At 35.2% G+C, this 25,965-nt stretch overlaps 3 protein-coding genes across 4 annotated transcripts; 2 read left to right on the top strand and 1 right to left on the bottom strand.

Annotated features, from left to right (window-relative positions):
* Positions 1-1,046: 1,046 nt before the first annotated feature.
* Positions 1,047-6,672, bottom strand: cdkr-3 (CDK5RAP3 protein homolog). The gene is made up of 4 exons (NM_001383506.3): positions 6,617-6,672; positions 6,434-6,565; positions 3,890-4,925; positions 1,047-1,446 (listed from the first exon to the last, which is right to left on the bottom strand). The coding sequence occupies exons 1-4, from the start codon at positions 6,660-6,662 to the stop codon at positions 1,191-1,193; spliced, it is 1,470 nt and encodes a 489-aa protein (NP_001370069.1). The 5' UTR covers positions 6,663-6,672; the 3' UTR covers positions 1,047-1,190.
* Positions 6,673-7,067: 395 nt separating this feature from the next.
* On the top strand, positions 7,068-9,402 carry prmt-1 (Protein arginine N-methyltransferase 1). The gene is made up of 3 exons (NM_075508.8): positions 7,068-7,344; positions 7,399-8,019; positions 9,023-9,402. Exons 1-3 carry the CDS (start codon positions 7,075-7,077, stop codon positions 9,176-9,178), a joined length of 1,047 nt encoding a protein of 348 aa, NP_507909.1. The 5' UTR covers positions 7,068-7,074; the 3' UTR covers positions 9,179-9,402.
* Positions 9,403-9,531: 129 nt separating this feature from the next.
* On the top strand, positions 9,532-25,965 carry mdt-17 (Mediator of RNA polymerase II transcription subunit 17). Of its 2 annotated transcripts, NM_001392708.1 has the most exons (9): positions 9,532-9,828; positions 10,408-10,487; positions 11,975-12,256; positions 13,899-14,283; positions 19,151-19,444; positions 20,254-20,471; positions 21,787-21,907; positions 24,475-24,825; positions 25,778-25,965. In NM_001392708.1, the coding sequence occupies exons 1-8, from the start codon at positions 9,550-9,552 to the stop codon at positions 24,808-24,810; spliced, it is 1,995 nt and encodes a 664-aa protein (NP_001379536.1). In that variant the 5' UTR covers positions 9,532-9,549; the 3' UTR covers positions 24,811-24,825; positions 25,778-25,965. The 2 variants fall into 2 exon arrangements, with proteins under 2 accessions (NP_001379536.1, NP_001256910.1); NM_001269981.6 differs by having other exon boundaries at positions 9,535-9,828; positions 21,778-21,907; positions 24,475-25,961.

Here is a 25,965-nt window from a genome sequence, read left to right as displayed (position 1 = left end):
CACCAATAAGTCTGTTAAATCAGTGTAAAATATCATAAAGAATCTCGAATTTGAAAAAAATGTTAGAATTTTTTTTATAGGCCAAAGTCCCAAATCAGGCCGATACTTTTGGCCTGGCCTGAAAAATCGAAAATATTTAAAAATGCAATATGTGGGTCAAATCTGTTCAGAATTTCGTAGAAAACTCGAATTTGAAAATTTCATTCAGATTGGACAAGTCTCCGCCGAGTTACAGGCCTTAGACCCAAACGGGCCCGAAAATTTATTGGCCTGAAAAATCGAAAAAATCTGAAAATGCAATATGGGTATCAAATCTGTTCAGAATTTTGCAAAAACTCCGAATTTAAACGTTTTATTAAGATTGGATGGCCCTCCATCGAGTTATGGGCTTTAGTCTGAAATCGGGCCGAAATTTTTAGGCCTAAAATATCTATATTTTTAAAATAGTCAATATGGGTGTCAAATCAGTTCAGAATTTTATGGGAAATTCAAATTTAAAAATTTTATCGAGATTGGGCAAGTCTCCGTCGAGTTATCATAGTCATTAGTCCTAAATCGGGCCGATATTTTTGGCTTGAAAAACCCAAATTTTTTAAAGTTGTCAATATGGGTGTCAAATCTGTTCAGAATTCTACGGGCATTCTGAATTTCATACTGGTTTCCATTTCCGAAGCCTATGTGTTAAGTTATGGCCCGGAAACTATTTGCTTCTGGCCTAAAAGCCTGAAAGTAGAAGTTTTCACAAAAATTCTCAAAAGTAGATAACTTTTAGGTCAGAATTTTGTGCAGAATCTGAAAATTCAGTCTAAATTAATGCCAAACTAACAGGAAAATCTAAAATTAGAAAAAAATCCCTTAGGAAATTCCAGTTTTTTGCAAACAAAAAAATCGGAGCACTTGTTCTATTGTCTAGAAAATGTCAAAATTATGTTTGCGCTCATCGTCAAGACAGTATCACTTAAATCAAGTAAAAAAGCAAATATCTCGCCGAGGTAGTAAGCAAAAAACGAGAAGCTTGGCTGGGTAAATAAATTAATTTTTAATTTAACTTTTCTGGGAGGGACTCAAAGTTAAAAAAAAACATTAATAAATTAATTTTTACTACAATCAAAAATACAATCATTTGGGTGCAATTAAAAATAAAATCAAATAAAATCCAAAAAACAAGAAAAAAAATTTTGAAAAAAATTTCAATTTCCTCCCAGCGCCTGATTGATTCCGCCCATCAGATTGACACGTCGACCGTTGTATTTCTTCGAAATTTCGGCTTCAATTTGTTTTTGGAGCACACGTGTGCTCTCCACAATCGTTTTCAGCTCAACGTTGGATTTGGTGACCGATTGGCGGGCGGTTTCTTGATTTTCAGTCATTAGGGTCTGCAGGCGCTTGTAACGATGCTCCATGTCACGTTTTTTTTCGAGTTCCTCCACTACTTGCTCCACGTATCTGGAAAAAGGCAAAAATTAGATTTAGCAGCTCCAAAATGTTGTAGTTTGTAGTCTAGCAGCGCCCAAAATTGAATTAGCCAATTTTTGGTTAAAAATGAAAAAAAAAACCTTTTTTCGCAGATTTTAAATGCAAAATTTCAGTTTTTCGAAGTACTTTTTCGCATTTCGCAGTAATTTCACATTTTTCAGTACAAATTTTGCACTTAAACCTTGAGAATTATGATTTTCTCAACAGTTTTTCCAAGGAAATGCGAAGTTTCGTGCTTTAAATCAGGAATTTTGAGTCAGAAAACATTTTTTAATCGGAAAAATATCGATTTTTGTTTGGAATTATTGATTTTCAGAAACTTTTGATGTAAAAATACCACTTTTAATCAATTTGCAAGCCAAAAATGTGTAGTTTGTAGGTTAGCAGCGCCCAAATCTTGTAGTTTGTAGGTTAGCAGCGCCCAAATCTTGTAGTTTGTAGTTTAGCAGCGCCCAAAATCGGTCAGCAGCGCTCAAATCTTGTAGTTTGTAGTTTAGCAGCGCCCAAAATTGTATTAGCAGCGCCCAAAATTGAATTAGCAGCGCCCAAATCTTGTAGTTTGTAGTTTAGCAGCGCCCAAAATCGAATTAGCAGCGCCCAAAATTGAATTAGCAGCGCCCAAATCTTGTAGTTTGTAGTTTAGCAGCGCCCAAAATCGAATTAGCAGCGCCCAAATCTAGTAGTTTGTAGTTTAGCAGCGCCCAAATCTAGTAGTTTGTAGTTTAGCAGCGCCCAAATCTAGTAGTTTGTAGTTTAGCAGCGCCCAAATCTAGTAGTTTGTAGTTTAGCAGCGCCCAAATCTAGTAGTTTGTAGTTTAGCAGCGCCCAAATCTAGTAGTTTGTAGTTTAGCAGCGCCCAAATCTAGTAGTTTGTAGTTTAGCAGCGCCCAAATCTAGTAGTTTGTAGTTTAGCAGCGCCCAAATCTAGTAGTTTGTAGTTTAGCAGCGCCCAAATCTAGTAGTTTGTAGTTTAGCAGCGCCCAAATCTAGTAGTTTGTAGTTTAGCAGCGCCCAAATCTTGTAGTTTGTAGCTTAGCAGCGCCCAAATCTTGTAGTTTGTAGTTTAGCAGCGCCCAAATCTTGTAGTTTGTAGTTTAGCAGCGCCCAAAATCGAATTAGCAGCGCCCAAAATCGAATTAGCAGCGCCCAAATCTTGTAGTTTGTAGTTTAGCAGCGCCCAAAATCGAATTAGCAGCGCCCAAATCTAGTAGTTTGTAGTTTAGCAGCGCCCAAAATTGTATTAGCAGCGCCCAAATCTTGTAGTTTGTAGCTTAGCAGCGCCCAAATCTTGTAGTTTGTAGTTTAGCAGCGCCCAAATCTTGTAGTTTGTAGTTTAGCAGCGCCCAAAATCGAATTAGCAGCGCCCAAAATCGAATTAGCAGCGCCCAAATCTTGTAGTTTGTAGTTTAGCAGCGCCCAAAATCGAATTAGCAGCGCCCAAATCTAGTAGTTTGTAGTTTAGCAGCGCCCAAAATTGTATTAGCAGCGCCCAAATCTTGTAGTTTGTAGTTTAGCAGAGCCCAAAATCGAATTAGCAGCGCCCAAATCTAGTAGTTTGTAGTTTAGCAGCGCCCAAATCTAGTAGTTTGTAGTTTAGCAGCGCCCAAAATTGTATTAGCAGCGCCCAAATCTTGTAGTTTGTAGTTTAGCAGCGCCCAAATCTTGTAGTTTGTAGTTTAGCAGCGCCCAAATCTAGTAGTTTGTAGTTTAGCAGCGCCCAAAATTGTATTAGCAGCGCCCAAATCTTGTAGTTTGTAGTTTAGCAGCGCCCAAAATCGAATTAGCAGCGCCCAAATCTAGTAGTTTGTAGTTTAGCAGCGCCCAAATCTTGTAGTTTGTAGTTTAGCAGCGCCCAAATCTAGTAGTTTGTAGTTTAGCAGCGCCCAAATCTTGTAGTTTGTAGCTTAGCAGCGCCCAAATCTTGTAGTTTGTAGTTTAGCAGCGCCCAAATCTTGTAGTTTGTAGTTTAGCAGCGCCCAAAATCGAATTAGCAGCGCCCAAATCTTGTAGTTTGTAGTTTAGCAGCGCCCAAAATCGAATTAGCAGCGCCCAAATCTTGTAGTTTGTAGTTTAGCAGCGCCCAAAATCGAATTAGCAGCGCCCAAAATCGAATAGCAGCGCCCAAATCTTGTAGTTTGTAGTTTAGCAGCGCCCGAAATTGTATTAGCAGCGCCCAATTCTTGTAGTTTGTAGTTTAGCAGCGCCCAAAATCGATTTAGCAGCGCCCAAATCTTGTAGTTTGTAGTTTAGCAGCGCCAAAACTTTTTCCGGCAGTTTTATCGAATTTTGGTCGAATTTAGTGATTTTTCGGAGTTTTTCTGCAGTGAAAAGGCGATTTTTAATCATAATCATAATAAAATGTCATATTTTCAGTTGGTTTTCCTCCCGAAACCACTTGAAATTGCAAACGCACTGCGGAGATCCACGAATCTTGAACAAGTGCACTTTCTGCGGATTCTCCAGCTCCTTCAAAATCCCCTCCACTTCCGTAATCCACGTCTTCAGGCGCTTCTCCGTAACGGCTGCCACGCCATCGGGACGTTTTTCGGCTCCACGGATCAGAACATCGGCCGTCGTTTCTCGAGTTTCATCGTCCAAACGCATCGAGAGAAAGGCTAAAAGCTCGATGAGCTCGTGCTTCACAGCTTTTTGAGCTTCCGAGTTCTCGAGAAGGTGAAGAGCATCCTGGCCTGAAGCTATTGCCTCGCCGACTGCTCCAGTGTCATCTGCTACTAGGTCGACTACTGCGGAAAAATCAATAACCGCATCGTCTTCTGCAGCAATTCCGAAGTCAATTTCATCGCCGCCGCCGAAATCGATCTCATCCGAGTCCTCAGCGGCGGTCAGGAGCATCTCGAAATTCGGTTTTTCCACTTTATCCGGCTTCTGGTTATACTTCCACTCATAAGTCGTCACGTCAAGCCCCCGCTCTCCAATTAACCCGATTATTGGAAGAATCGGAGCAGCATCCTTTGGAGCAGCTCCCAGGCTCATATAGTCCCGGAAGGCCTGAAAGTAGTCGCGGGCCGCGGAGATTTTCCGGATTTCCGCGGTGATTTTCTCGTAGAACGCGGGGAGATCTGCGGCGAGTTCGAGCAGTTCTTTTCGCAAATGAACACCTTTCAACTGCATTCTGGAGATTTCCTTCTCGAATTGTTTCCGGCCATCTTCGGCTTGTTTCCCGTATTCTGAGTGTTTCCTGATTGCATCTGTCACGGATTGATCCATCTTGGAGATTTGTTTCCGCAAGGCCGGAATCTCGTATTGGGCCAGTCGCTGGAGAATTTGGGCCGCTTCTGCCAGGTAGACATTGTCTTTTTTGTACATTCCCTCGATTTCCTGCCAGTCCTTCATACGCTGGGAGGAGTAGAAGCCCAGAAAGTTTTTCGTGTCTTTTTCCGTGTCGCGCAGGATTTCGATGATTTGGCAGCAGTGGAAATAGTTGATATCTGGAAAAAAAATCGAGTTTTTAGCTTAAAAACTGAATTTTTGGCAATTTTCAGGTCAAAAAAAAATAAATTGAATAAAAATCGATTTTTTGAAGATTTTTACGGCAAAAATAGCATTGTAATGCATTTTTCTAACTAAATTTGGCGAAAAATAATTTTAAAAAATGTTATTTTATCAGGTTTTTGCAGAAAAAAAGTTTGGCGCTGCTAATTCAATTTGGGGCGCTGCTAACACTACAAACTACAAGTTTTGGGCGCTGCTAATTCAATTTTGGGCGCTGCTAACACTACAAACTACAAGTTTTGGGCGCTGCTAATCCGGATTTCGAGCTGTTAATGGGAATTTTATCGAAATTTCTGCATTTTTTTCGTAAATTTCGGCACGAAAACTAAATTATAGTCGGTTTTCGCCGCAAAAATCACAATTTTATATGTTTTTCTGACTGTTTTTGGTGCAAAACTGAATTTTTGGCAATTTTTAAATTAAAAATTGAATAAAAATCGATTTTTTGAAGATTTTTACGGCAAAAATAGCATTGTAATGCATTTTCCTAACTAAATTTGGCGAAAAATAATTCAAAAAAATGTTATTTTATCAGGTTTTTGCAGAAAAAAAGTTTGGCGCTGCTAATTCAATTTTGGGCGCTGCTAACACTATAAACTACAAGTTTTGGGCGCTGCTAATCCAGATTTCGAGCTGTTAATGGGAATTTTATCGAAATTTCTGCATTTTTTTCGTAAATTTCGGCACGAAAACTAAATTATAGTCGGTTTTCACCGCAAAAATCACAATTTTATATGTTTTTCTGACTTTTTTGGGTGAAAAACTGAATTTTTGGCAATTTTTAGATTAAAAATTGAATAATTACGGCTTTTTTGACAGAAAAATTTATTATTTTTTCTATTTTAATGATTTTTCTCGCTAAATTTGGCGAAAAACGACTAAAAACTGTAATTTAATTGGATTTTTCTCAAAAAAATGGTTTGGCGCTGCTAACATTACAAACTACAAGTTTTGGGCGCTGCTAATTCAATTTTGGGCGCTGCTAAAACTACAAACTACAAGATTTGGGCGCTGCTAATTCAATTTTGGGCGCTGCTAAGACTACAAACTACAAGTTTTGGGCGCTGCTAATTCAATTTTGGGCGCTGCTAAAACTACAAACTACAAGATTTGGGCGCTGCTAATTCAATTTTGGGCGCTGCTAAAACTACAAACTACAAGATTTGGGCGCTGCTAATCCGGATTTCGAGCTGTTAATGGGACTGTTATTGAATTTTTTGCATTTTTCCGTAAATTTAAAAAGTAAAGGTAAAGGTTGTCCGTTTGGTTCAAGGGTGAGCCTAAGCCTCCTGCGGACAAGAGAGATTTTATTCGTTTTTCTGACTGTTTTTGGTGAAAAACTATTTTTTTTAATCAGATTTTTTGCAAAAAAAACTTGGTAGTCGAGCCTTTTTGTAGTTTTTTAACAATTTTTTGGTCTTTTTTGGGCAAAAAACCAACTAACACGCTCCTTGCAGCAGCTCCACGATTTTCGGCGACTCCGGCATGTCCAAAATGGCATGTTTGATCTTTTCTCGAATCGCCACCACGCTTTTTTGCCAATCTTTGTTGCAATGACGACGGGAAACCAGCCAATCTAAAGTTTTTGCGGTGTTTTTTGGGTTAAAATTAATGGATAACGAGTTACCAAGCAATTTACTGCTGTGAATATCGATTGGCAAGTCGTCTGACATGATTTTTTATCTGAAAAATTAAAATTTTAACTTAAAATTCAATTTTAAATTCAGAAATCTCCCAAAAAAAGAAGAAAATTTCGATGGAAAAATACACGTCAGCCACTGCGTAAATCGACACAAATTTAAAGGCGCATGCGGTTTCGTGTGTGTTGGGTCTCGCAACGCCCGCATTTTTAGGTGTTGATTTGAAATGAGTTTTCCTTTTTTTTTCGTCTTTTTCACTCGAATTTCATGATTTTCAGTTGATTTTCAATTGATTTTTTGGTTTTTTTTGCTGAAAATTAATTATTTTTTGATTAAAAAGCTTTTCGAACAAGAAAATACATGAATTTTGGCCCTAAAAGTGGATTTCAGAGCATGTGGATCTCACATTAATTAATTTAATAATTAACCTTTTTCCAGCGGGACAATGAGTACCGAAAACGGGAAGTCCGCAGATGCGCCGGTGGCGGCACCGGCTGCAAAAGAGTTGACCAGCAAGGACTACTACTTCGACTCGTACGCTCACTTCGGTATCCACGAGGAGATGCTCAAGGACGAGGTGCGAACCACCACCTACCGGAACTCGATCTATCATAACTCGCACTTGTTCAAAGACAAAGTTGTGATGGATGTTGGCTCGGGAACTGGAATTCTTTCCATGTTCGCCGCCAAGGCTGGAGCGAAGAAGGTTTTCGCGGTGAGTTTTTTTTGGATTTTTTGAACGGTTTTTAAAAATTTCCTTTTCCTTCAGATGGAATTCTCCAACATGGCGCTCACCTCCCGCAAAATAATCGCCGACAACAACCTGGACCACATCGTCGAGGTGATTCAGGCGAAGGTAGAGGACGTTCACGAGTTGCCAGGAGGCATTGAGAAGGTCGATATCATCATTTCCGAGTGGATGGGATACTGCTTGTTCTACGAGTCGATGCTCAACACTGTGCTCGTCGCCCGCGATAGATGGTTGGCTCCGAATGGAATGTTGTTCCCGGACAAGGCTCGTCTCTACGTCTGTGCTATCGAGGATCGTCAGTACAAGGAGGACAAGATCCACTGGTGGGATTCAGTCTACGGATTCAACATGTCCGCTATCAAGAACGTCGCGATCAAGGAGCCACTCGTCGATATCGTCGACAACGCTCAGGTCAACACCAACAATTGTCTGCTGAAGGACGTTGATTTGTACACCGTTAAAATCGAGGATCTCACGTTCAAATCGGACTTTAAGCTGAGATGCACTCGCAGCGACTATATTCAAGCTTTCGTCACCTTCTTCACCGTCGAGTTCTCCAAGTGCCACAAGAAAACCGGATTCTCGACTGGGCCAGATGTACAGTACACTCATTGGAAGCAGACCGTCTTTTATCTTAAAGTATGCGCTTAAAAATAACTTTTTTTCGGGTTAAATACCATTTTTCAACAGTTTTTCACCAAATTTAGTCAGTAAATGGTAAAAACTTCGATTTTTGGGCTGAAAATCGACCTTTTCACAGTTTTTGAAACAAAATTCGCCAAAAAATTAAGAAAACATGAATTAGCAGCCCCCAAAACTCGTAGTTTGTAGCTTAGCGGCGCCCAAAACTCGTAGTTTGTAGTTTAGCAGCGCCCAAATCTTGTAGTTTGTAGCTTAGCAGCGCCCAAAACTCGTAGTTTGTAGTCTAGCAGCGCCCACAATCGTAGTTTGTAGCTTAGCAGCGCCCAAATCTTGTAGTTTGTAGCTTAGCAGCGCCCAAAGCTCGTAGTTTGTAGCTTAGCAGCGCGCAAAACTCGTAGTTTGTAGTTTAGCAGCGCCCAAATCTTGTAGTTTGTAGCTTAGAAGCGCCCAAAACTCGTAGTTTGTAGTCTAGCAGCGCCCACAATCGTAGTTTGTAGCTTAGCAGCGCCCAAAATTAAATTAGCAGCGCCCAAATCTTGTAGTTTGTAGTCTAGCAGCGCCCAAAATCGTAGTTTGTAGCTTAGCAGCGCCCAAAACTAGTAGTTTGTAGTTTAGCAGCTCCCAAAAGCGAATTAGCAGCGCCCAAAAGCTTGTAGTTTGTAGTTTAGCAGCGCCCAAATCTTGTAATTTTGTAGTTTAGCAGCGCCCAAAACTAGTAGTTTGTAGTAGTCTTAAGTATTAAATTTGTGTTTTTTTAAAGATTTTTGCACGAATTTTGCACTTTTCTATCGATTTTTCGAGTAAAAACCGGATTTTCTGACTGAAACCGGGGTTTTTAGGCAAAAAGTTGTATTTTTCACTAATTTTCGTTAGCTAGAAAAACCCAGTTTTGTTTTAATAAAAAAGAAAAAAAATTGCAATTTTCACATCATCTTTGACTTCAAATTCGACACTTTCGATTCAAATTTTATTTTTTTTTTCAATTTTTCGATTTTTTCAGGACGCGCTCACAGTAAAGAAAGGCGAGGAAATAACCGGATCATTCGAGATGGCACCAAACAAGAACAACGAACGTGACTTGGATATCAACATTTCGTTCGATTTCAAGGGAGAAGTGTGTGATCTCAACGAGCAGAACACCTACACCATGCACTAATTTTTGCTGTTTTTTTTTTCGTCTTTTTTCTCACACTTTTTTGCCCCCAATTTTTACACTTTGTTGATCCCCCGTTGTTCCCCCCGAAACCTCCCGATTTCCGCAGATACTCGATTGTATATACCTCGATGCGGGTTGTTGTCGCGCACCTCCTCTATCCGCGCGCACGCTCACTCTGCTCGGTACTCCATTTGTTGACCTTTTTCCATAAAAAAAAATCTGCCAAAATTCAAGTTTTTTGCAATTTTTAAGCGATTTTATAATTTATAGGTTACGCAGCCTTTAGATATATTTTTAATATTCAATCAATAGTGAGCAGCGCCAAAAGAAAAACCGAAAAATTATTTTTAAAAAAGTTTAGCACAAAAAAAATGGAAGACGGCGATGAAGTGGTGGAGCCTATCGAGCCGGAATCCGAAGACATTGTGAATCTCACAAAACGACTAGGAGTGGATCTCGTGCTGGAATCCAATGATGACTGGAAAATCCAGGAAATCGGATTTGACGGTGTGGAGAGGTACCTGCAGCCCGAGACGTTCACTGATCATGTTGGAAAATTGGCTCGGAAGGTGGAATGGACGAAGCTAGTGGGCACAAAATCGCCTTATGAAAATTCGAAGGTTGATCCCGAAGATGAACTCGATGATGAGGTAGAAGCCGGCGAAAATCAAGAAAAATCGAATAATTTTCGGGAAAAAGTCAGAAAATCATCGATTTTCAGGCTTTTAAATAAAGAAAATCGACAAATTTTCGAGTTTTTCACAGGAAAATTTGAAAAAAATATTGAAAAATCCATCAATTATCGATTTTCAAAACAAAAAAGTCGAAAAATTCCGATTTTTTCGTAAAAAAATCTGTAATTTGAGGTTTTTTGCAAAGAAAATCGTACCTTTTCTGATAAAAACCGGCCAAAATTCCCGTTTTTATGTTAAAAGCTGATAATTTGAAGTTTTTTTTTGGAGAAAATCGTATAATTTCGAAAAAAAATCGACAAATTTTCAATTTTTTCAGGGAATATTGAAAAATACTTTATTTTTCGCCATAAAACGACGTTTTTATCAATTTTTGCGATTTTTTGCGGAGAAATTCGTACATTTTTTGATGAAACTAGGCAAAATTCCGGTTTTTTCATTTAAAATCGGTCAATTTTTGGGGTTTTTTGAGAGAAAAATGGAAAAACAAACAAAAAAAAAAAAGAAAAAAATAAAAAAAATTCCAACTTTTTCCAGAACGTCGCCAAAGGAGGCCTAAACGAAGAGCTCGTCACCCCAGAAGCCGGTCCGTGGAGCTCTGTAGCTAAATATCTGCAGTATGTTGAAGCTCTGAAGCTCTGAAACACGCAAAATCTACATTTTATTGATTATTTAGAGAGTGAAAAGCCGGTTTTTTTGAGCAAGAAAAAGTAGAAAAATCGGCAAAAAATCTAATTATCACTCGAAAAAAGCCATTTTCTTGGAGTTTTTAGCTTAAAAATGGGATATTAGCTAATTTTCTAGACAAAAAACAGAAAAAATGACGAAATTTATGTGAAAATCTTTTTTGGGCGCTGCTAACACTACAAACTACATGTTTTTGGGCGCTGCTTAGACTATAAACTACAATTTTGGGCGCTGCTAATTCAATTTTGGGCGCTGCTTAGACTACAAACTACAAGTTTTGGGCGCTGCTTAGACTACAAACTACAATTTTGGGTGCTGCTAGACTACAAACTACAAGTTTTGGGCGCTGCTACTTCAATTTTGGGCGCTGTTTAGACTACAAACTACAAGTTTTGGGCGCTGCTAATTCAATTTTAGGCGCTGCTTAGACTACAAACTACAAGTTTTGGGCGCTGCTAACTGAATTTTGGGCGCTGCTTAGACTACAAACTACAATTTTGGGTGCTGCTAGACTACAAACTACAAGTTTTGGGCGCTGCTACTTCAATTTTGGGCGCTGTTTAGACTACAAACTACAAGTTTTGGGCGCTGCTAATTCAATTTTAGGCGCTGCTTAGACTACAAACTACAAGTTTTGGGCGCTGCTAACTGAATTTTGGGCGCTGCTTAGACTACAAACTACAATTTTGCGCGCTGCTAATTCAATTTTGGGCTCTGCTTAGACTATAAACTACAATTTTGGGCGCTGCTAATTCAATTTTGGGCTCTGCTTAGACTACAAACTACAAGATTTAGGCGCTGCTAATTCAATTTTGGGCTCTGCTTAGACTATAAACTACAATTTTGGGCGCTGCTAATTCAATTTTGGGCTCTGCTTAGACTACAAACTACAAGTTTTGGGCTCTGCTTAGACTATAAACTACAATTTTGGGCGCTGCTAATTCAATTTTGGGCTCTGCTTAGACTACAAACTACAAGATTTAGGCGCTGCTAATTCAATTTTGGGCGCTGCTAGACTACAAACTACAAGTTTTGGGCGCTGCTAATTCAATTTTGGGCGCTGCTACACTACAAACTACAAGTTTTGGGCGCTGCTAATTTGAATTTTCTCGTATTTTTGGTTTAAAACCTATAAAAACATTGATTTTTAATGCGAAAATCGAAATCTAAAATGTTTTTCACAAAATTTGATGAAAATGCTAGAAAAATGCGGTTTTATCAGGTTTTTACAACAAAAAAAATAACAAAAATTTGCTGAAAAACTACATTTTCGCCATTTTTCATGATATTTTTCATCAATTTTTGATTAAAAAAGTTGAATTTTACACTGAAATACGCAGTAAATTGTAGATTTTTCGCTTAACGAACTTCAAAATCTGAGAAAAAGCCCAAAAAAAAAATCCAATTTTCATTGCAGTGAATCCCTAAATCAGCTGAACAGCCTGCTCGACGTCATCTCCGTTACAAAATCCACAGATTACATGAAAGCACTGACAGTATTGGATCCAATAACCGTCCAAGAGCCAACTCCAGAGACGATAAGCACAAATCGAGGAACTCAGTGGATTTGGAAGCGGCGGGCTCTTCAGGAGGCGGTTCAGGTGCTCGATATGGCTCAGAAGCAGCGCCAGCGGGCCTCGTCGAATTTGGGATTGTCAGCCGATTATATGGCTCATTTACAGAGAACAAAGTTCTTCGAGTGAGTATGATGGAACAGCTGTGGAAAATTGGAGAAAATCGATTGAAAATTACGGAAAAGCTGAAAATTTTGCAGCTTTTCCATGAAAAATTGTGTTTCCACATGTTTTCAGGCTAAATCTTGTAAATTTGAGCAAAAAATGCTTGAAAATCAAAATCGTTTAAAAAAAACACTTTTTTTTTTTGGAAAATTGCGCTGCTTTTTGCAAAATCCGCATGGAAAATCATCAATTTTAGCGATTTTTGTTGAAAATTGCGGTTTTTTGAGGTTCCACTTGGTTTTTGGTGCTTTCAGCAACGAAATTGCGCTCAATCTTGAATATTTTAGCGAAAAAATGAAGGAAAATCGATGAAAATTGAGGATTTTAGCGTGTTTTTGAATTTTGGGCGCTGCTAAACTACAAACTACAAGTTTTTGGGCGCTGCTAAAACTACAAACTACAAGTTTTGGGCGCTGCTAAACTACAAACTACAAGTTTTTGGGCGCTGCTAAAACTACAAACTACAAGTTTTTGGGCGCTGCTAAACTACAAACTACAAGTTTTTGGGCGCTGCTAAAACTACAAACTACAAGTTTTTGGGCGCTGCTAAACTACAAACTACAAGATTTTGGGCGCTGCTAACACTACTGCAAAAATGGCATCTTAATGAATTTTCCTAACTAATAAATTTGGCGAAAAAAGTCTAAAAACGGCAATTTAATTGGATTTTTCTCAAGAAAATGGTTTGGCGCACGGCCTCCTGGAGTGTTCATAATTATTAGAGCGCGCTCGCGCGGCACCTCACGAACTCCAGAATTCGCGGGAATTCGTTTCGCGGGGACAGCAGTTTTTTGCTATTTTTGGCTTCTATAGGAAATATTTTTGATTTTTTGTATTATAATATTCTTAAGAAGTATCATCCGAATTGAAAATGTGTAAAATTATGAAATTTGACCGAAATCTGAAAGTTTTACAGAAGGAAGCCACTACAGTTGTTAAAAAAATGTATCAGGATCGCCATTTTTGCGATTTATGCGTCGTAAAATATGTCATTTTGTAGAGAATTAAAAGTTTTATAAGAATTTTCGTTTTGAAATTTTAATTCTTTAATTTCTAATAAAAAAATATTCAAAAAATCAACAATTTTACGTTAAAATCTTTTCATTTCTTCAATTTTAAAGTTTTTAATAAAAACTATTTTAAATTTTCAAACGAAAATTCTTATAAAACTGTTAATTCTCTACAAAATGACATATTTTACGACGCATAAATCGCAAAAATGGCGATCCTGATACATTTTTTTAACAACTGTAGTGGCTTCCTTCTGTAAAACTTTCAGTTTTCGGTCAAATTTCATAATTTTACACATTTTCAATTCGGATGATACTTCTTAAGAATATTATGAATCAAAAATTTAAAATAATTTTCATAGAAACCAAAAATAGCAAAAAACTGCTGTCCCCGCGAAACGAATTCCAGCGAATTCTGGAGGCCGTGTGGCGCTGCTAAAACTACAAACTACAAGTTTTTGGGCGCTGCTAATTTAGTTTTGGGCGCTGCTAAGCTACAAACTACAAATTTTCGCCATTTTTAAGGTTTAAACTTCCGAAAAATTAACTTTTTGACTCAATTTCAGAGTATTTTAATATAATTTTTTGTCAGAGAACTCCGAGAAATGCGTGAAATCTGGCGAGTACGAAAAGTCGGCGACTACATTTGCGGAGACCTATCCTATCACATTTTCGGCTGGAAATACGATACTCCGGCGATTTTCGACATTTCCCGACGATCTCTAAGCAATAATATGGAAAATTTGTCGATTATCGAAGTTTCGGTGCCCAAAGATTTGGCTCGACGGTCGATGCTCGCCGTCAGTATTGTACAGGACGATATTCAAAGCGGAAATGGTCTCTTTCGGGATCCTAAAGACAAGAAATATACATATTCCTATAGAGAATCGGATTCGGAGAAAGTTAAACTATTGCACTGGAAGGATTCGTTGAAATGGGCACAGAATACACTTTTACTCAGAGATGTATTCAAAACTGTACGGGCCCTTTTTTTGTTGTAAAAAATGGGGAAAAATGATCGATTTTCCCCGGTGAAAAATCAATATTTTACAATTTTACAGGGGGAAAAAAAAGATTTTTCAGAAAAAGCACAGAAAAATTTATTTCTTTATCGAATTTTTAATCATTATTTTTTGGTACTTTTTTTTTTGATAAAAGTGAAGATTTTTTTTTCGATTTTCAAAAAAAAAGTAATTTCTCATACCGAAAAAATCGAAAAAAAACGCCTAGATTTTTGAAAGTTTCAAAAATTCCAATTTTTACGAAAATCGCTCACAAAAAATTAGCCAGGTATTCTTCTTTAAAGGCGAGAATTTTCGATATTTTGACATTTTCCTGAAAAAACTGAAATTTTTTTTTGGATTTCCTCTGGAAAATGGAACGAATTTATTCGTAAAAAGGCATTTTTCTGAATAAAACACCGAAAAATCGGGGAAAATGTTTTTTTGTGAAACAATAATTTTCTATTTTTTTCGGCATTTTAAGTGGAAAAACTGAAAATGTTAGATTTCTTCTGAAAAATCGACAAATTTTACAACATTTTTTGATTTTCAAATAAAAATTGATTTTTTTTGAATGAAATACCAATAAAAAACAAAAAAATCACTACAGTCTTCAGAAAAATAGATTTTTTTTGTTTTTTTGGTATTTTATTCAAAAAAATCAATTTTTATTTGAAAATCAAAAATTGTTGTAAATTTGTCGATTTTTCAGAAGAAATCTAACATTTTCAATTTTTCCACTTAAAATGCCGAAAAAATAGAAAATTATTGTTTTAAAAAAAATTCCCCCGATTGTTCGGTGTTTTATTCAGAAAAATGCCTTTTTACAGATAGTTTCGTTGCATTTTTCAGCGGAAATCTAAAAAATTTTCAGTTTTTTCAGGAAAATGTCAAAATATCGAAAATTCTCGCTTTTAAAGAAGAATACCTAGCTAATTTTTTTGTGAACGATATTCGTAAAGATTGAAATTTTTAAAATTTTCAAAAAACGAGGCTTTTTTTTCGATTTTTTCGGTATGAGAAATACTTTTTAAAGGAGGACTAACGGTTCGGACGATTTTGAACTTATAGACCCAAAATAAGCTCAAATGAACGAATTTCGTAATGAAACTGCTCAAAAATTTTTCAAAAATTTTTTATGGCGGTTCAAAATTTTGAAAAAATTGCACTGATTTTGGCTAAAATCACGAATTTTTCCCATTTTCCATGTCACATCCGTCCGTAGTTGGCTTTTTTGGAATTATCATCCTTTATTACATATATTGGTAATTAATATCTAATTTAATGTCGTCGATTAAGGTACATTTAAAACCGATAGATAACCAATTTCGATGATTTTTGGTTACCTATCGGCTTTAAATGTACTTTAATCGACGAAATTAAATGAGATAAACTACCAATATACGTAAACTATATATAAAGCGCGTGTCCTTCCGTCCGTTTGTAGTTTGTAGTTTGATCTTAGATGTTTCAACTCTCTTTTCTGTAGTTGGAAGAGATATTGGGTTAAGAGTTGGTGAGGGATAATGTCAAGGTACTGTAGTAGTACTGTAGGAGTACTGTAGGTATACGGTAGGGTTACTGTAGTTTGAGAAAATGTGAGTTTTTGTCTACAGAAGAGGTATTGGGTTGGGAGTTGCTGGGGGATAATGTCAAGGTACTGTAGTAGTACTGTAGGAGTACTGTAGTCATACGGTAGGGTTACTGTAGTTTGAGAAAATGTGAGTTTTTGTCTACAGAAGAGGTATTGGTTGGGAGTTGCTGGGGGATAATGTCAAGGTACTGTAGTGGTACTGTAGAAGTACTGTAGGTATACGGTAGCGTTACTGTAGGTTAGGAAAAATTTAGTTTTTGTCCACAGAAGAGGTATTGGGTTGGGAGTTGCTGGGGGGATAATGTCAAGGTACTGTAGTAGTACTGTAGAAGTACTGTAGGTATACGGTAGCGTTACTGTAGTTTAGGAAAAATTGAGTTTTTGTCTACAGAAGAGGTATTGGGTTGGGAGTTACTGGGGGATAATGTCAAGGTACTGTAGTGGTACTGTAGAAGTACGGTAGGTATACGGTAGCGTTACTGTAGTTTAGGAAAAATTTAGTTTTTGTCCACAGAAGAGGTATTGGGTTGGGAGTTGCTGGAGGGATAATGTCAAGGTACTGTAGTAGTACTGTAGAAGTACTGTAGATACACGGTAGGGTTGCTGTAGTTTAGGAAATTTTGAGTTTAAAACGTTTTGAAGAAGTGTTGGCTCGGGAGTTGGTAGGGAATAGTGTCAAGGTACTGTAGTGGTACTGTTGGGGTGCTGTAGGATTATTGTAGGATTATTGAAGTTTGGTGGAAAATTGCGTTTTAAGTTTTTGAAAGTGTATTGGCTTGGGAATTGGTGAGGAAAATGTCAAGATATTTTGATAGTTTCTTGCTGAGAGTTGGGAACATTTGGGAAGATGTGAAAGTTTCATTATTTTTTCATAAGACATTTTTAAATGATTGTGTCAAACATTTCAAATGTTGCCAGTCGTTGGCCGCGTCGTAGGCGCGGTCAGCGGCTGGTATGTAATAAAGAACGAAAATTCCAGAAAAGCCAACTTCGGACACGGATGTGACACGGAAAAATGGGAGAAATTCATGATTTTGGTCAAAATCAGTGTTATTTTTTCAAAATTTTGAACCGTTATAAAACATTTTTGGAAAATTTTAGAGCAGTTTCATTACGAAATTCGTTCATTTGAGCTCATTTTGGGTCTATAAGTTCAAAATCGTCCGAACCGTTAGTCCTCCTTTAAATATTAGGTTGAGCAAAAAGTCTTTGCAATATTCGTATTTTTCTTCATTTCTCAGCGTTAAATCATTTTTTTCCAATTCTGTTTTTTATTTGTTTAGTACGTAATGAGCATGTTTAATACATTTGAAAAAACTTTTGGGTGCTGTTCAAAATGACCCAGAATTTGCTCGCCGAACGCCACGTCCTCCTAGGAGTTTTTCTGTACGAGTTCCTCCAAGGCCGCAAATGCAACGAAGCTCGTCGTAACATGTGTGTAGTGTTAGGCAAGAACTCTGTCACCAACAATACCATAAAGTTTTGGTTTGAAAAGTTCACGAAAAAGAACTACGGTCTCAAAAACCAAGATACGGTCGCCCTCGTTTGAATATCGATGAGGATATTTCAAGAGCCCTGGATGATGATTCAAGAACAACGTCATGCGAACTTTCTGCGACTCTCAAGCATCCCCAAACAACCATCATCAACCATCTCCGCGAAACTGGAAGGGTGCCAAAACTCGGTCAACTCGTTCCTCACAAAATGTCCGATTTTTGAAAAAATTGCGTTGTAACCTCTCTCTTTCGCTGCTCACTAGGAAACGAACGACGGACTGGGTTAAGGATACCATTACTGGAGATGAGAAATGGGTACTGTATGTTAACCATACAAGGAAAAAAAGAGGGTCCCGGTCAAGGAAACCGCAAAACCTGACCTCAAAAGAAAACTTTACGAGAAAAATAGGTTCTCTCAATTTGATGGGACAGTAACGTTGTCATTTTCCGAGAGCTTCTTCCAGACGGAGCCACCATCAACGCTGATCTATACTGCACTCAATTGGAAAAGATGGTCCATGCTCACCGACTACATCGCCCTAGAGGATCAAAATTGTTGATGCTACTTGACAACGCAAGACCTCATACAGCTTTGAAGACCCTCCAGAAGCTCCAGACACTCGGAATCCAAGTTTTTTGCCTTTTTTGCCTTCAAATCTCAGAAGTTCTATGCGGAGGGTATTGTTTAGCTTCCGTTGCGTTGGCAAGAAGTCATAGACATTAATGGTAAATATATTACCCATTGAATCGTGATCGCTTTTGTCGTGCTGTACGCACGAAGGGATGGATCAGGACGGTGCGCTCTGAGGATCACCAGCAGCGGAGATCGGAAGACGTCGTACATCAGAGCAGCAGCAACGTCGGACGATGGAGTTGGCTTCGGGACATCCAGAATCCGTTGGAATTCGGATCTTCGTCAACAAAAGGAGGAAAAGCTTAGGAGGAAGAGCAGCGACCAGGAGAAGTTAGCGATCACGTCGAAAGACGTTCGGGATAAGAAGGACAAGCTGAAAAGTTATCGATCACGTCGAAAGACGTTCGGGATAAGAAGGACAAGCTGGGATCGCTGGTGTTGGAGTACCAGTGTCGGAGGAGCAAAGGAGCGTCGGAGCCAAGCAGTGTCGGAGGACAAGCCGCGTCATTGGCGAGTGGATTCCAGATGAGATCATCCAAATTCCTTCGGAATTCGGATCTTTTCTCAGGCGGAGTGTCGCGGTGCCACCGCGAAGGGTGATAACAACGAGAGACGCAGAGGACTCGCGCCCCACAGCGACATTAGCTGCGCGGCGACTCAAGCGACGACAGGATACGCAGCCATTGGAAACCACCACCTATCCTTTCGATTTGAATATTATTCACTTCTTCCACCAACCACACCTAGGAGGTGGTTGTATTCGGTTTATACTCCGATCCTATGACCTTTTCACCAACTCATACTACTAATTACTCATCTTCCTTCATATTCACCACCACCGATCGATTATTCTAATAAATAACTATTGCGGAAAGCTAAATCTTCGTCTTATTCTATCCGCATCACTGGGGAATAATCTTTCGAGATTATTCCACTCCGAGGAGCTGTATCGTAAATCGTCCCCTTCAATAGGGGAACGACAGCTTTTAATAAATACTTTTTCCAAAAAAATTCAAAATATTGCAAAGACTTTTTGCTCAACCTAATACATTTTGACTGAAAAAATTAAAATTTTGACTGAAAAAACGAAAATTTTTGAATTTAAATTTTTTTTTCCAGATTTGCACCGACGCCATCAAGCTCCGCAACCGGCTCTCCATTATTCGTGATAACGTACTTTTAATCCATCTTTTCGATGATTATCTTCTTCGCTTCGAACTTCAATGGTTTCCATTTCAAACTGGAGAAATTAAAGAAGAAGGAGATATCTATTTGAATCGTGTGCTCCGTGAAATGATTATCGGATTTGAGTGCACTAAATTCATTCGACCACAATTTTTCTGCTCAATGCCAGTTACTCATTTGCCAGAAGCCCTGGATTTGAGGGGTTGTGGTGGATTTAATACCGCTCAGGTAGCGTAGTTTCCGCCGGAAAAATTGTTGATTTTCATTGAAAATCTGACAGTTTTGAGAAAGAAAAAACGTAAAATTTAGGTGAAAAACGGAACATTTTATAGTTTTCTCTGAAAATTTCCCGTTTTTTGAAAACGTCGCAAAAAAAATGATAAAAATTGGAAATTTTCCAAAAAGCGGAATTTTTACTCTTTTTTTTTTGCAAAAAACGGACATTTTACAAAAAAAAAATTTTTTTTTGTTTTTTTTTTCCAATTTATTCTAGAATTTTTGTAAGTTAAAAAAAAAACGATAAATTTAAAAAATCGTTAAAATCTCAGATTTTTTACCATAAAATTAAACATTTTCATTAGAAATTCTGAAAAAAACAAAAAAAATTAGAGAATTTAGATTTTCTGGCTAATTTTAAAAAATTTGCCTGAAAAAATCGATTTTTTTTCTTTAAAATTCTAGTTTCTTGGTTTATATTCGTAAAAATTTAAATTGAAATTTTTTTTTCGAAAACTCGACAAGTTCCCCAGTTTTTCAAGTTTTCCGCTTTTTTGAGAAAAACCTTTGAAAAAATTGTTTTTTTTTTCGGAAATAAAGATTTTTATTAAAATTTGATGATTTTCAGACAATTTTGAGTTTAGAAAATCTGAACATTTTCAATTTTTATCATTTTTTAAATAAATTTTTGCGAAAAAATGTTGACTAATAATGTAACGTTTTTTGAAAAACTGCGGAATTTGTCGAAAGTTATGAATAAAAAAAAACGTACACTTTATTCAATATTTTTCAGTTAATTCCAAGAGAAAATTAATTTGTAGATCGAAGAGCGCGCCGTGCGATCGCGTTCAATTCTACAACGAATGCTCGATGTGGCTTCTCACCGGGCTCTCGTAACAATGGTTTCCGACGTGGCGGAACGTGTAAGCCGTATCAGTCTTGATCCAACTGTACAGTATAGATGGTTGAATTGTGGTCGAACTACGTCACGGATGATGTTTAATATGACTTCTAAGGATTTTGAAATGTATATTGGAACGTGAGTTTGATATGGTGGAAATTGGCAATTGAAATTTTCAAATTTCTTGCGAAAATTTCAAAAAAATCGAATTTTTGTGCAAAAAATCACGCAAAAATGTGGGTTTTCGCGGGTTTTTGGTCAGAAAAATTGAATTTTTTAAAGAAAAATTTGCTAAAAAAGTGCATTTTTCTGTGTCAAAGCTGAAATTTACAAATTTTCGGTGAAATTTTCAGTTTTCGTGAAAATTGAGAAATTGGTGGAATTTTTCGGACGAAATTCGATTTTTGCAAAAAATTTGAAGAAAAAGTGATTTTTTAGAGAAAAAAAAATCAAAATATTCCAATTTTTTGAATATCACTGAAATTATTTAACAAAAAATTTAAAGTTAGCTTCTTCAGGTTTTTTTGGCTAAAAAAATTGAATGAAAATTCGAAAAATAATAGTGTTTCCGCATATTTTGGGTCGAAAATTCAATTTTTATGGAAAAATACGGGTTTTTTACACAAAAATAAAGTTTTCGAGCAAAAAATTTTGATTTTTCCTTGAAAAACTATGGAAAATCGCATTTTTCATGGAAAAAATTCGAGAAAAACTGAAAAATTCGAGAAAAACTGAAAAATTTTACGGGAAAATTGTGAAAAATTGCTGCAAAAAAAAAATAAAAGTTTAATTTTATCGCTAGAAAGTCAAAAAATTTTGGAAAAAAGAGCATTTAAGTCCAAAAACGCATTATTCAGTTCAAAAAATTCAGTTTTTCTGCCAATTTTTAATGAAAAAAGCCCATTTTCCTGAGAAATTGGCAAGAAATAGTCAAATTTCTTGCGAAAATTTCAAGAAAATCGAATTTTTGTGCAAAGAATCACGCAAAAATTGGTTTTTCGCAGGTTTTTGGTCAGAAAAATTGAATTTTTAGAAAAATTAGCTGAAATTTGCCAAGAAAAGAGCATTTTTCTATGTCAAAGCTGAAATGTACAAAATTCTCATTGAAATTGGCAGAATTTTCGAAAATTTTGCCATTTTAAGCGAAAAATTCACAAATTTTGGGTGAAATTTTCAGTTTTCTTGAAAATTGAGACATTGGTGGAATTTTTCGAACGAAATTCGATTTTTGCAAAAAATTTGAAGAAAAAGTGATTTTTTAGAGAAAAAAAAATCAAAATATTCCAATTTTTTGAATATCAGTGAAATTATTTAACAAAAAATTTAAAATTAGCTTTTTCAGGTTTTTTTGGCTAAAAAATTGAATGAAAATTCGAAAAATAAGCCAAAGCCAAAAAGCCAAAAATCACTAATAATAATTTCCGTCCCACTAACGTCGTTCCAGTATTTCCAGTGTACGAAGCGTCTTTTTCGCGAATATATCGTCGGATGGTGTTGAAGTTGAGACGAAAGACGGTATAAAAATGAAGTGTCAACGGGATCCGGCAAGAGTTATGTACGCTTGTCAGTACGCTGTAAGTTTTTTTTCGGAAATCACCGAAAAAAAAACCATTTTTTTTGGGGTTATTTGAGTTAAAAATTGCAAAAATATTGCTTTAAAAATTGAAAAATGGTCAAATTCCGAGATTTTTCACTGAAAATCTTTTTTTTTAATGTTAAAATTTAATTTTTCACTGAAAATCCAAAAAAAAAATCGCTAAATCTCGTATTTTAACGTTAAAATTGGATATTTTCACAGAAAATTGGAAAATTTTGAATTTTTGACTATAAAATGTAAACTTTCACTAAAAATTCGAATTTTCACTGAAAAAAATTGAAAGAATTTGAATTTTTCCACTGAAAATTGGAAAAAATTCAAATTTTTTCACTGAAAATTCAAAAAATTTAAATTTTTGACTATAAATTCAAATTTTCACTAAAAATTTAAATTTTTTCACAGAAAATTTAAAAAATTTAAATTTTTTCACTGAAAATTCAAAAAATTCAAATTATTGTAGCTGAGTTTTCCAATTTTCTGTGAAAAAATTCAACATTTTCCAATTTTTCACTGAAAAATTTAAATTATCACTAGAAATTCGAATTTTTCACAGAAAATTCGAAAAAAAAATCAAATTTTCACTGAAAATTGGAAAAGTTTAAATTATTGTAGCTGAATTTTCCAATTTTCTGTGAAAAAATTTAAAATTTTCCAATTTCCAACACTGAAAAAATTTAAATTATCACTAAAAATTCGAATTTTTCCACAGAAAATTGGAAAATTTTAAAATTTTGACTAAAAAGTTCAAATTTTTCACAGAAAATTGAAAAAAAAAATCAAATTTTCACTGAAAATTGGAAAAGTTTAAATTATTGTAGCTGAATTTTCCAATTTTCTGTGAAAAAATTTAAAATTTTCCAATTTCCAACACTGAAAAAATTTAAATTATCACTAAAAATTCGAATTTTTCCACAGAAAATTGGAAAATTTTAAAATTTTGACTAAAAAGTTCAAATTTTTCACAGAAAATTCGAAAAAAAAATCAAATTTTCACTGAAAATTGGAAAAGTTTAAATTATTGTAGCTGAATTTTCCAATTTTCTGTGAAAAAATTTAAAATTTTCCAATTTCCAACACTGAAAAAATTTAAATTATCACTAAAAATTCGAATTTTTCCACAGAAAATTGGAAAATTTTAAAATTTTGACTAAAAAGTTCAAATTTTTCACAGAAAATTGAAAAAAAAAATCAAATTTTCACTGAAAATTGGAAAAGTTTAAATTATTGTAGCTGAATTTTCCAATTTTCTGTGAAAAAATTTAAAATTTTCCAATTTCCAACACTGAAAAAATTTAAATTATCACTAAAAATTCGAATTTTTCCACAGAAAATTGGAAAATTTTAAAATTTTGACTAAAAAGTTCAAATTTTTCACAGAAAATTCGAAAAAAAAATCAAATTTTCACTGAAAATTGGAAAAGTTTAAATTATTGTAGCTGAATTTTCCAATTTTCTGTGAAAAAATTTAAAATTTTCCAATTTCCAACACTGAAAAAATTTAAATTATCACTAAAAATTCGAATTTTTCCACAGAAAATTGGAAAATTTTAAAATTTTGACTAAAAAGTTCAAATTTTTCACAGAAAATTGAAAAAAAAAAATCAAATTTTCACTGAAAATTGGAAAAGTTTAAATTATTGTAGCTGAATTTTCCAATTTTCTGTGAAAAAATTTAAAATTTTCCAATTTCCAACACTGAAAAAATTTAAATTATCACTAAAAATTCGAATTTTTCCACAGAAAATTGGAAAATTTTAAAATTTTGACTAAAAAGTTCAAATTTTTCACAGAAAATTGAAAAAAAAAATCAAATTTTCACTGAAAATTGGAAAAGTTTAAATTATTGTAGCTGAATTTTCCAATTTTCTGTGAAAATTTTAAAATTTTGACTAAAAAGTTCAAATTTTTCACAGAAAATTCGAAAAAAAAATCAAATTTTCACTGAAAATTGGAAAAGTTTAAATTATTGTAGCTGAATTTTCCAATTTTCTGTGAAAAAATTTAAAATTTTCCAATTTCCAACACTGAAAAAATTTAAATTATCACTAAAAATTCGAATTTTTCCACAGAAAATTGGAAAATTTTAAAATTTTGACTAAAAAGTTCAAATTTTTCACAGAAAATTGAAAAAAAAAATCAAATTTTCACTGAAAATTGGAAAAGTTTAAATTATTGTAGCTGAATTTTCCAATTTTCTGTGAAAAAATTTAAAATTTTCCAATTTCCAACACTGAAAAAATTTAAATTATCACTAAAAATTCGAATTTTTCACAGAAAATTGAAAAAATTGAAAAAATTTAAATTTTTTCACAGAAAATTCAAAAAATTTGAATTTTTCCACAGAAAATTGGAAACATTTGAATTTTTGACTATAAAATGTAAACTTTCACTAAAAATTCGAATTTTCACTGAAAAAAATTCGAAAATTTAAATTTTTCCACAGAAAATTCAAAAAATTCGAAATTTTTGACTATACATTCAAATGTTCTCTAAAAATTCGAATTTTTCACTACTTTTTTCACAAATCCACACGAATGTTTCCAGATGTGCTGCTACTCGGTCACAATGGTCTCAACAATGTCACGTAACAATAACTGGGTAACACCGTTCCAAACAATGTGCGCCAACGTGTTCGCTCTCGACGAACGCGGAAATCCGGCTCCAAACATTGTACTGTGCAATCAGGCGGCCACCCGCTCGATTCTTTTCGTTTTTCACGTTGGAATGGAGCCAGAAGTGTTTGTTCGACGATTTATTGTCAACGAGGAGACGATGAAGCCAGAAGAGCACGAATGGAAGAAGCTGTGCTATTCGAGACTTCATGGAGCAACGTTGTGCCGCAAAATCGACGCGCTTCTCGTGTTTTTACGCGATCATTGAGGATTTTTTTGTGCTGTGTGTAATTTAAATGGATTTTGTGATGAAAAATCCCACGTTTATGGCAATTAAAGGAGCGTATAGCCCTAAATGAGCTCAAATGAACGAATTTTGTAATAAAACTGCTCAAAAATTTTAAATTTTTTAAAAATTGTTTTATGGCGGTTCAAAATTTTGAAAAAATTACACTTATTTTAGCTAAAATCACGAATTTTTCCGAGTCACATCTGTCTCCGAAGTTGGCTTTTTTGGAATTATCGTCTTTTATTACATATATATCGGTAATTAATCTAATTTAATGTCGTCGATTAAGGTGCATTTAAAACCGATAGGTAACAGAGGTGGGCGGATATTTTCTAATAATGAATTTATCAATAAGTATTGATGTAGTTATTCTGGAAGAAATGCATCCGAACAAAAGAGTAACTATTAAGCAACATTTTAATATGATAAAATCTAGAAAAATTCTACAAGTTTTCCTTACCGAGACCTTAAAACTTATTAGCCGAGCAACATCGGATATCGGATATTACGGATTTTACGGATATTGGATAATGGACTTGCATATCGTTTATACAGAAAACTTGTAGAATTTTTCTAGGTTTTATCATATTAAAATGTTGCTTAATAGTTACTCTTTTGTTCGGATACATTTCTTCCTGAATAACTACATCAATACTTATTGATAAATTCATTATTAGAAAATATCCGCCCACCTCTGTTACCTATCGGTTTTAAATACCTTAATCGACGACATTAAATTAGATTAATTACCGATATATATGTAATAAAAGACGATAATTCCAAAAAAGCCAACTTCGGAGACAGATGTGACTCGGAAAAATTCGTGATTTTAGCTAAAATAAGTGTAATTTTTTCAAAATTTTGAACCGCCATAAAACAATTTTTAAAAAATTTAAAATTTTTGAGCAGTTTTATTACAAAATTCGTTCATTTGAGCTCATTTTAGGCTTCTATACGTTCAAAATCGTCCGAACCGTTTTTCCAATTTTTTGAATTGATCTCGATTTATCGCTCTATTTATCACTAAATTGTGTACTTTTTTTTGTGTATTTTTTATATTTATTCATTATTCACCATTATCATCATTGTGACGCTTTTCATTGAACAACAAAACAAGACATTTTTCAAATTAAT

This window comes from Caenorhabditis elegans, chromosome V (assembly GCF_000002985.6).
Source record: "Caenorhabditis elegans chromosome V".
Taxonomy (NCBI): domain Eukaryota; kingdom Metazoa; phylum Nematoda; class Chromadorea; order Rhabditida; family Rhabditidae; genus Caenorhabditis; species Caenorhabditis elegans.
Note: the sequence above shows the minus strand (reverse complement) of the source record. Positions and strands in the feature narration are given on the sequence as shown.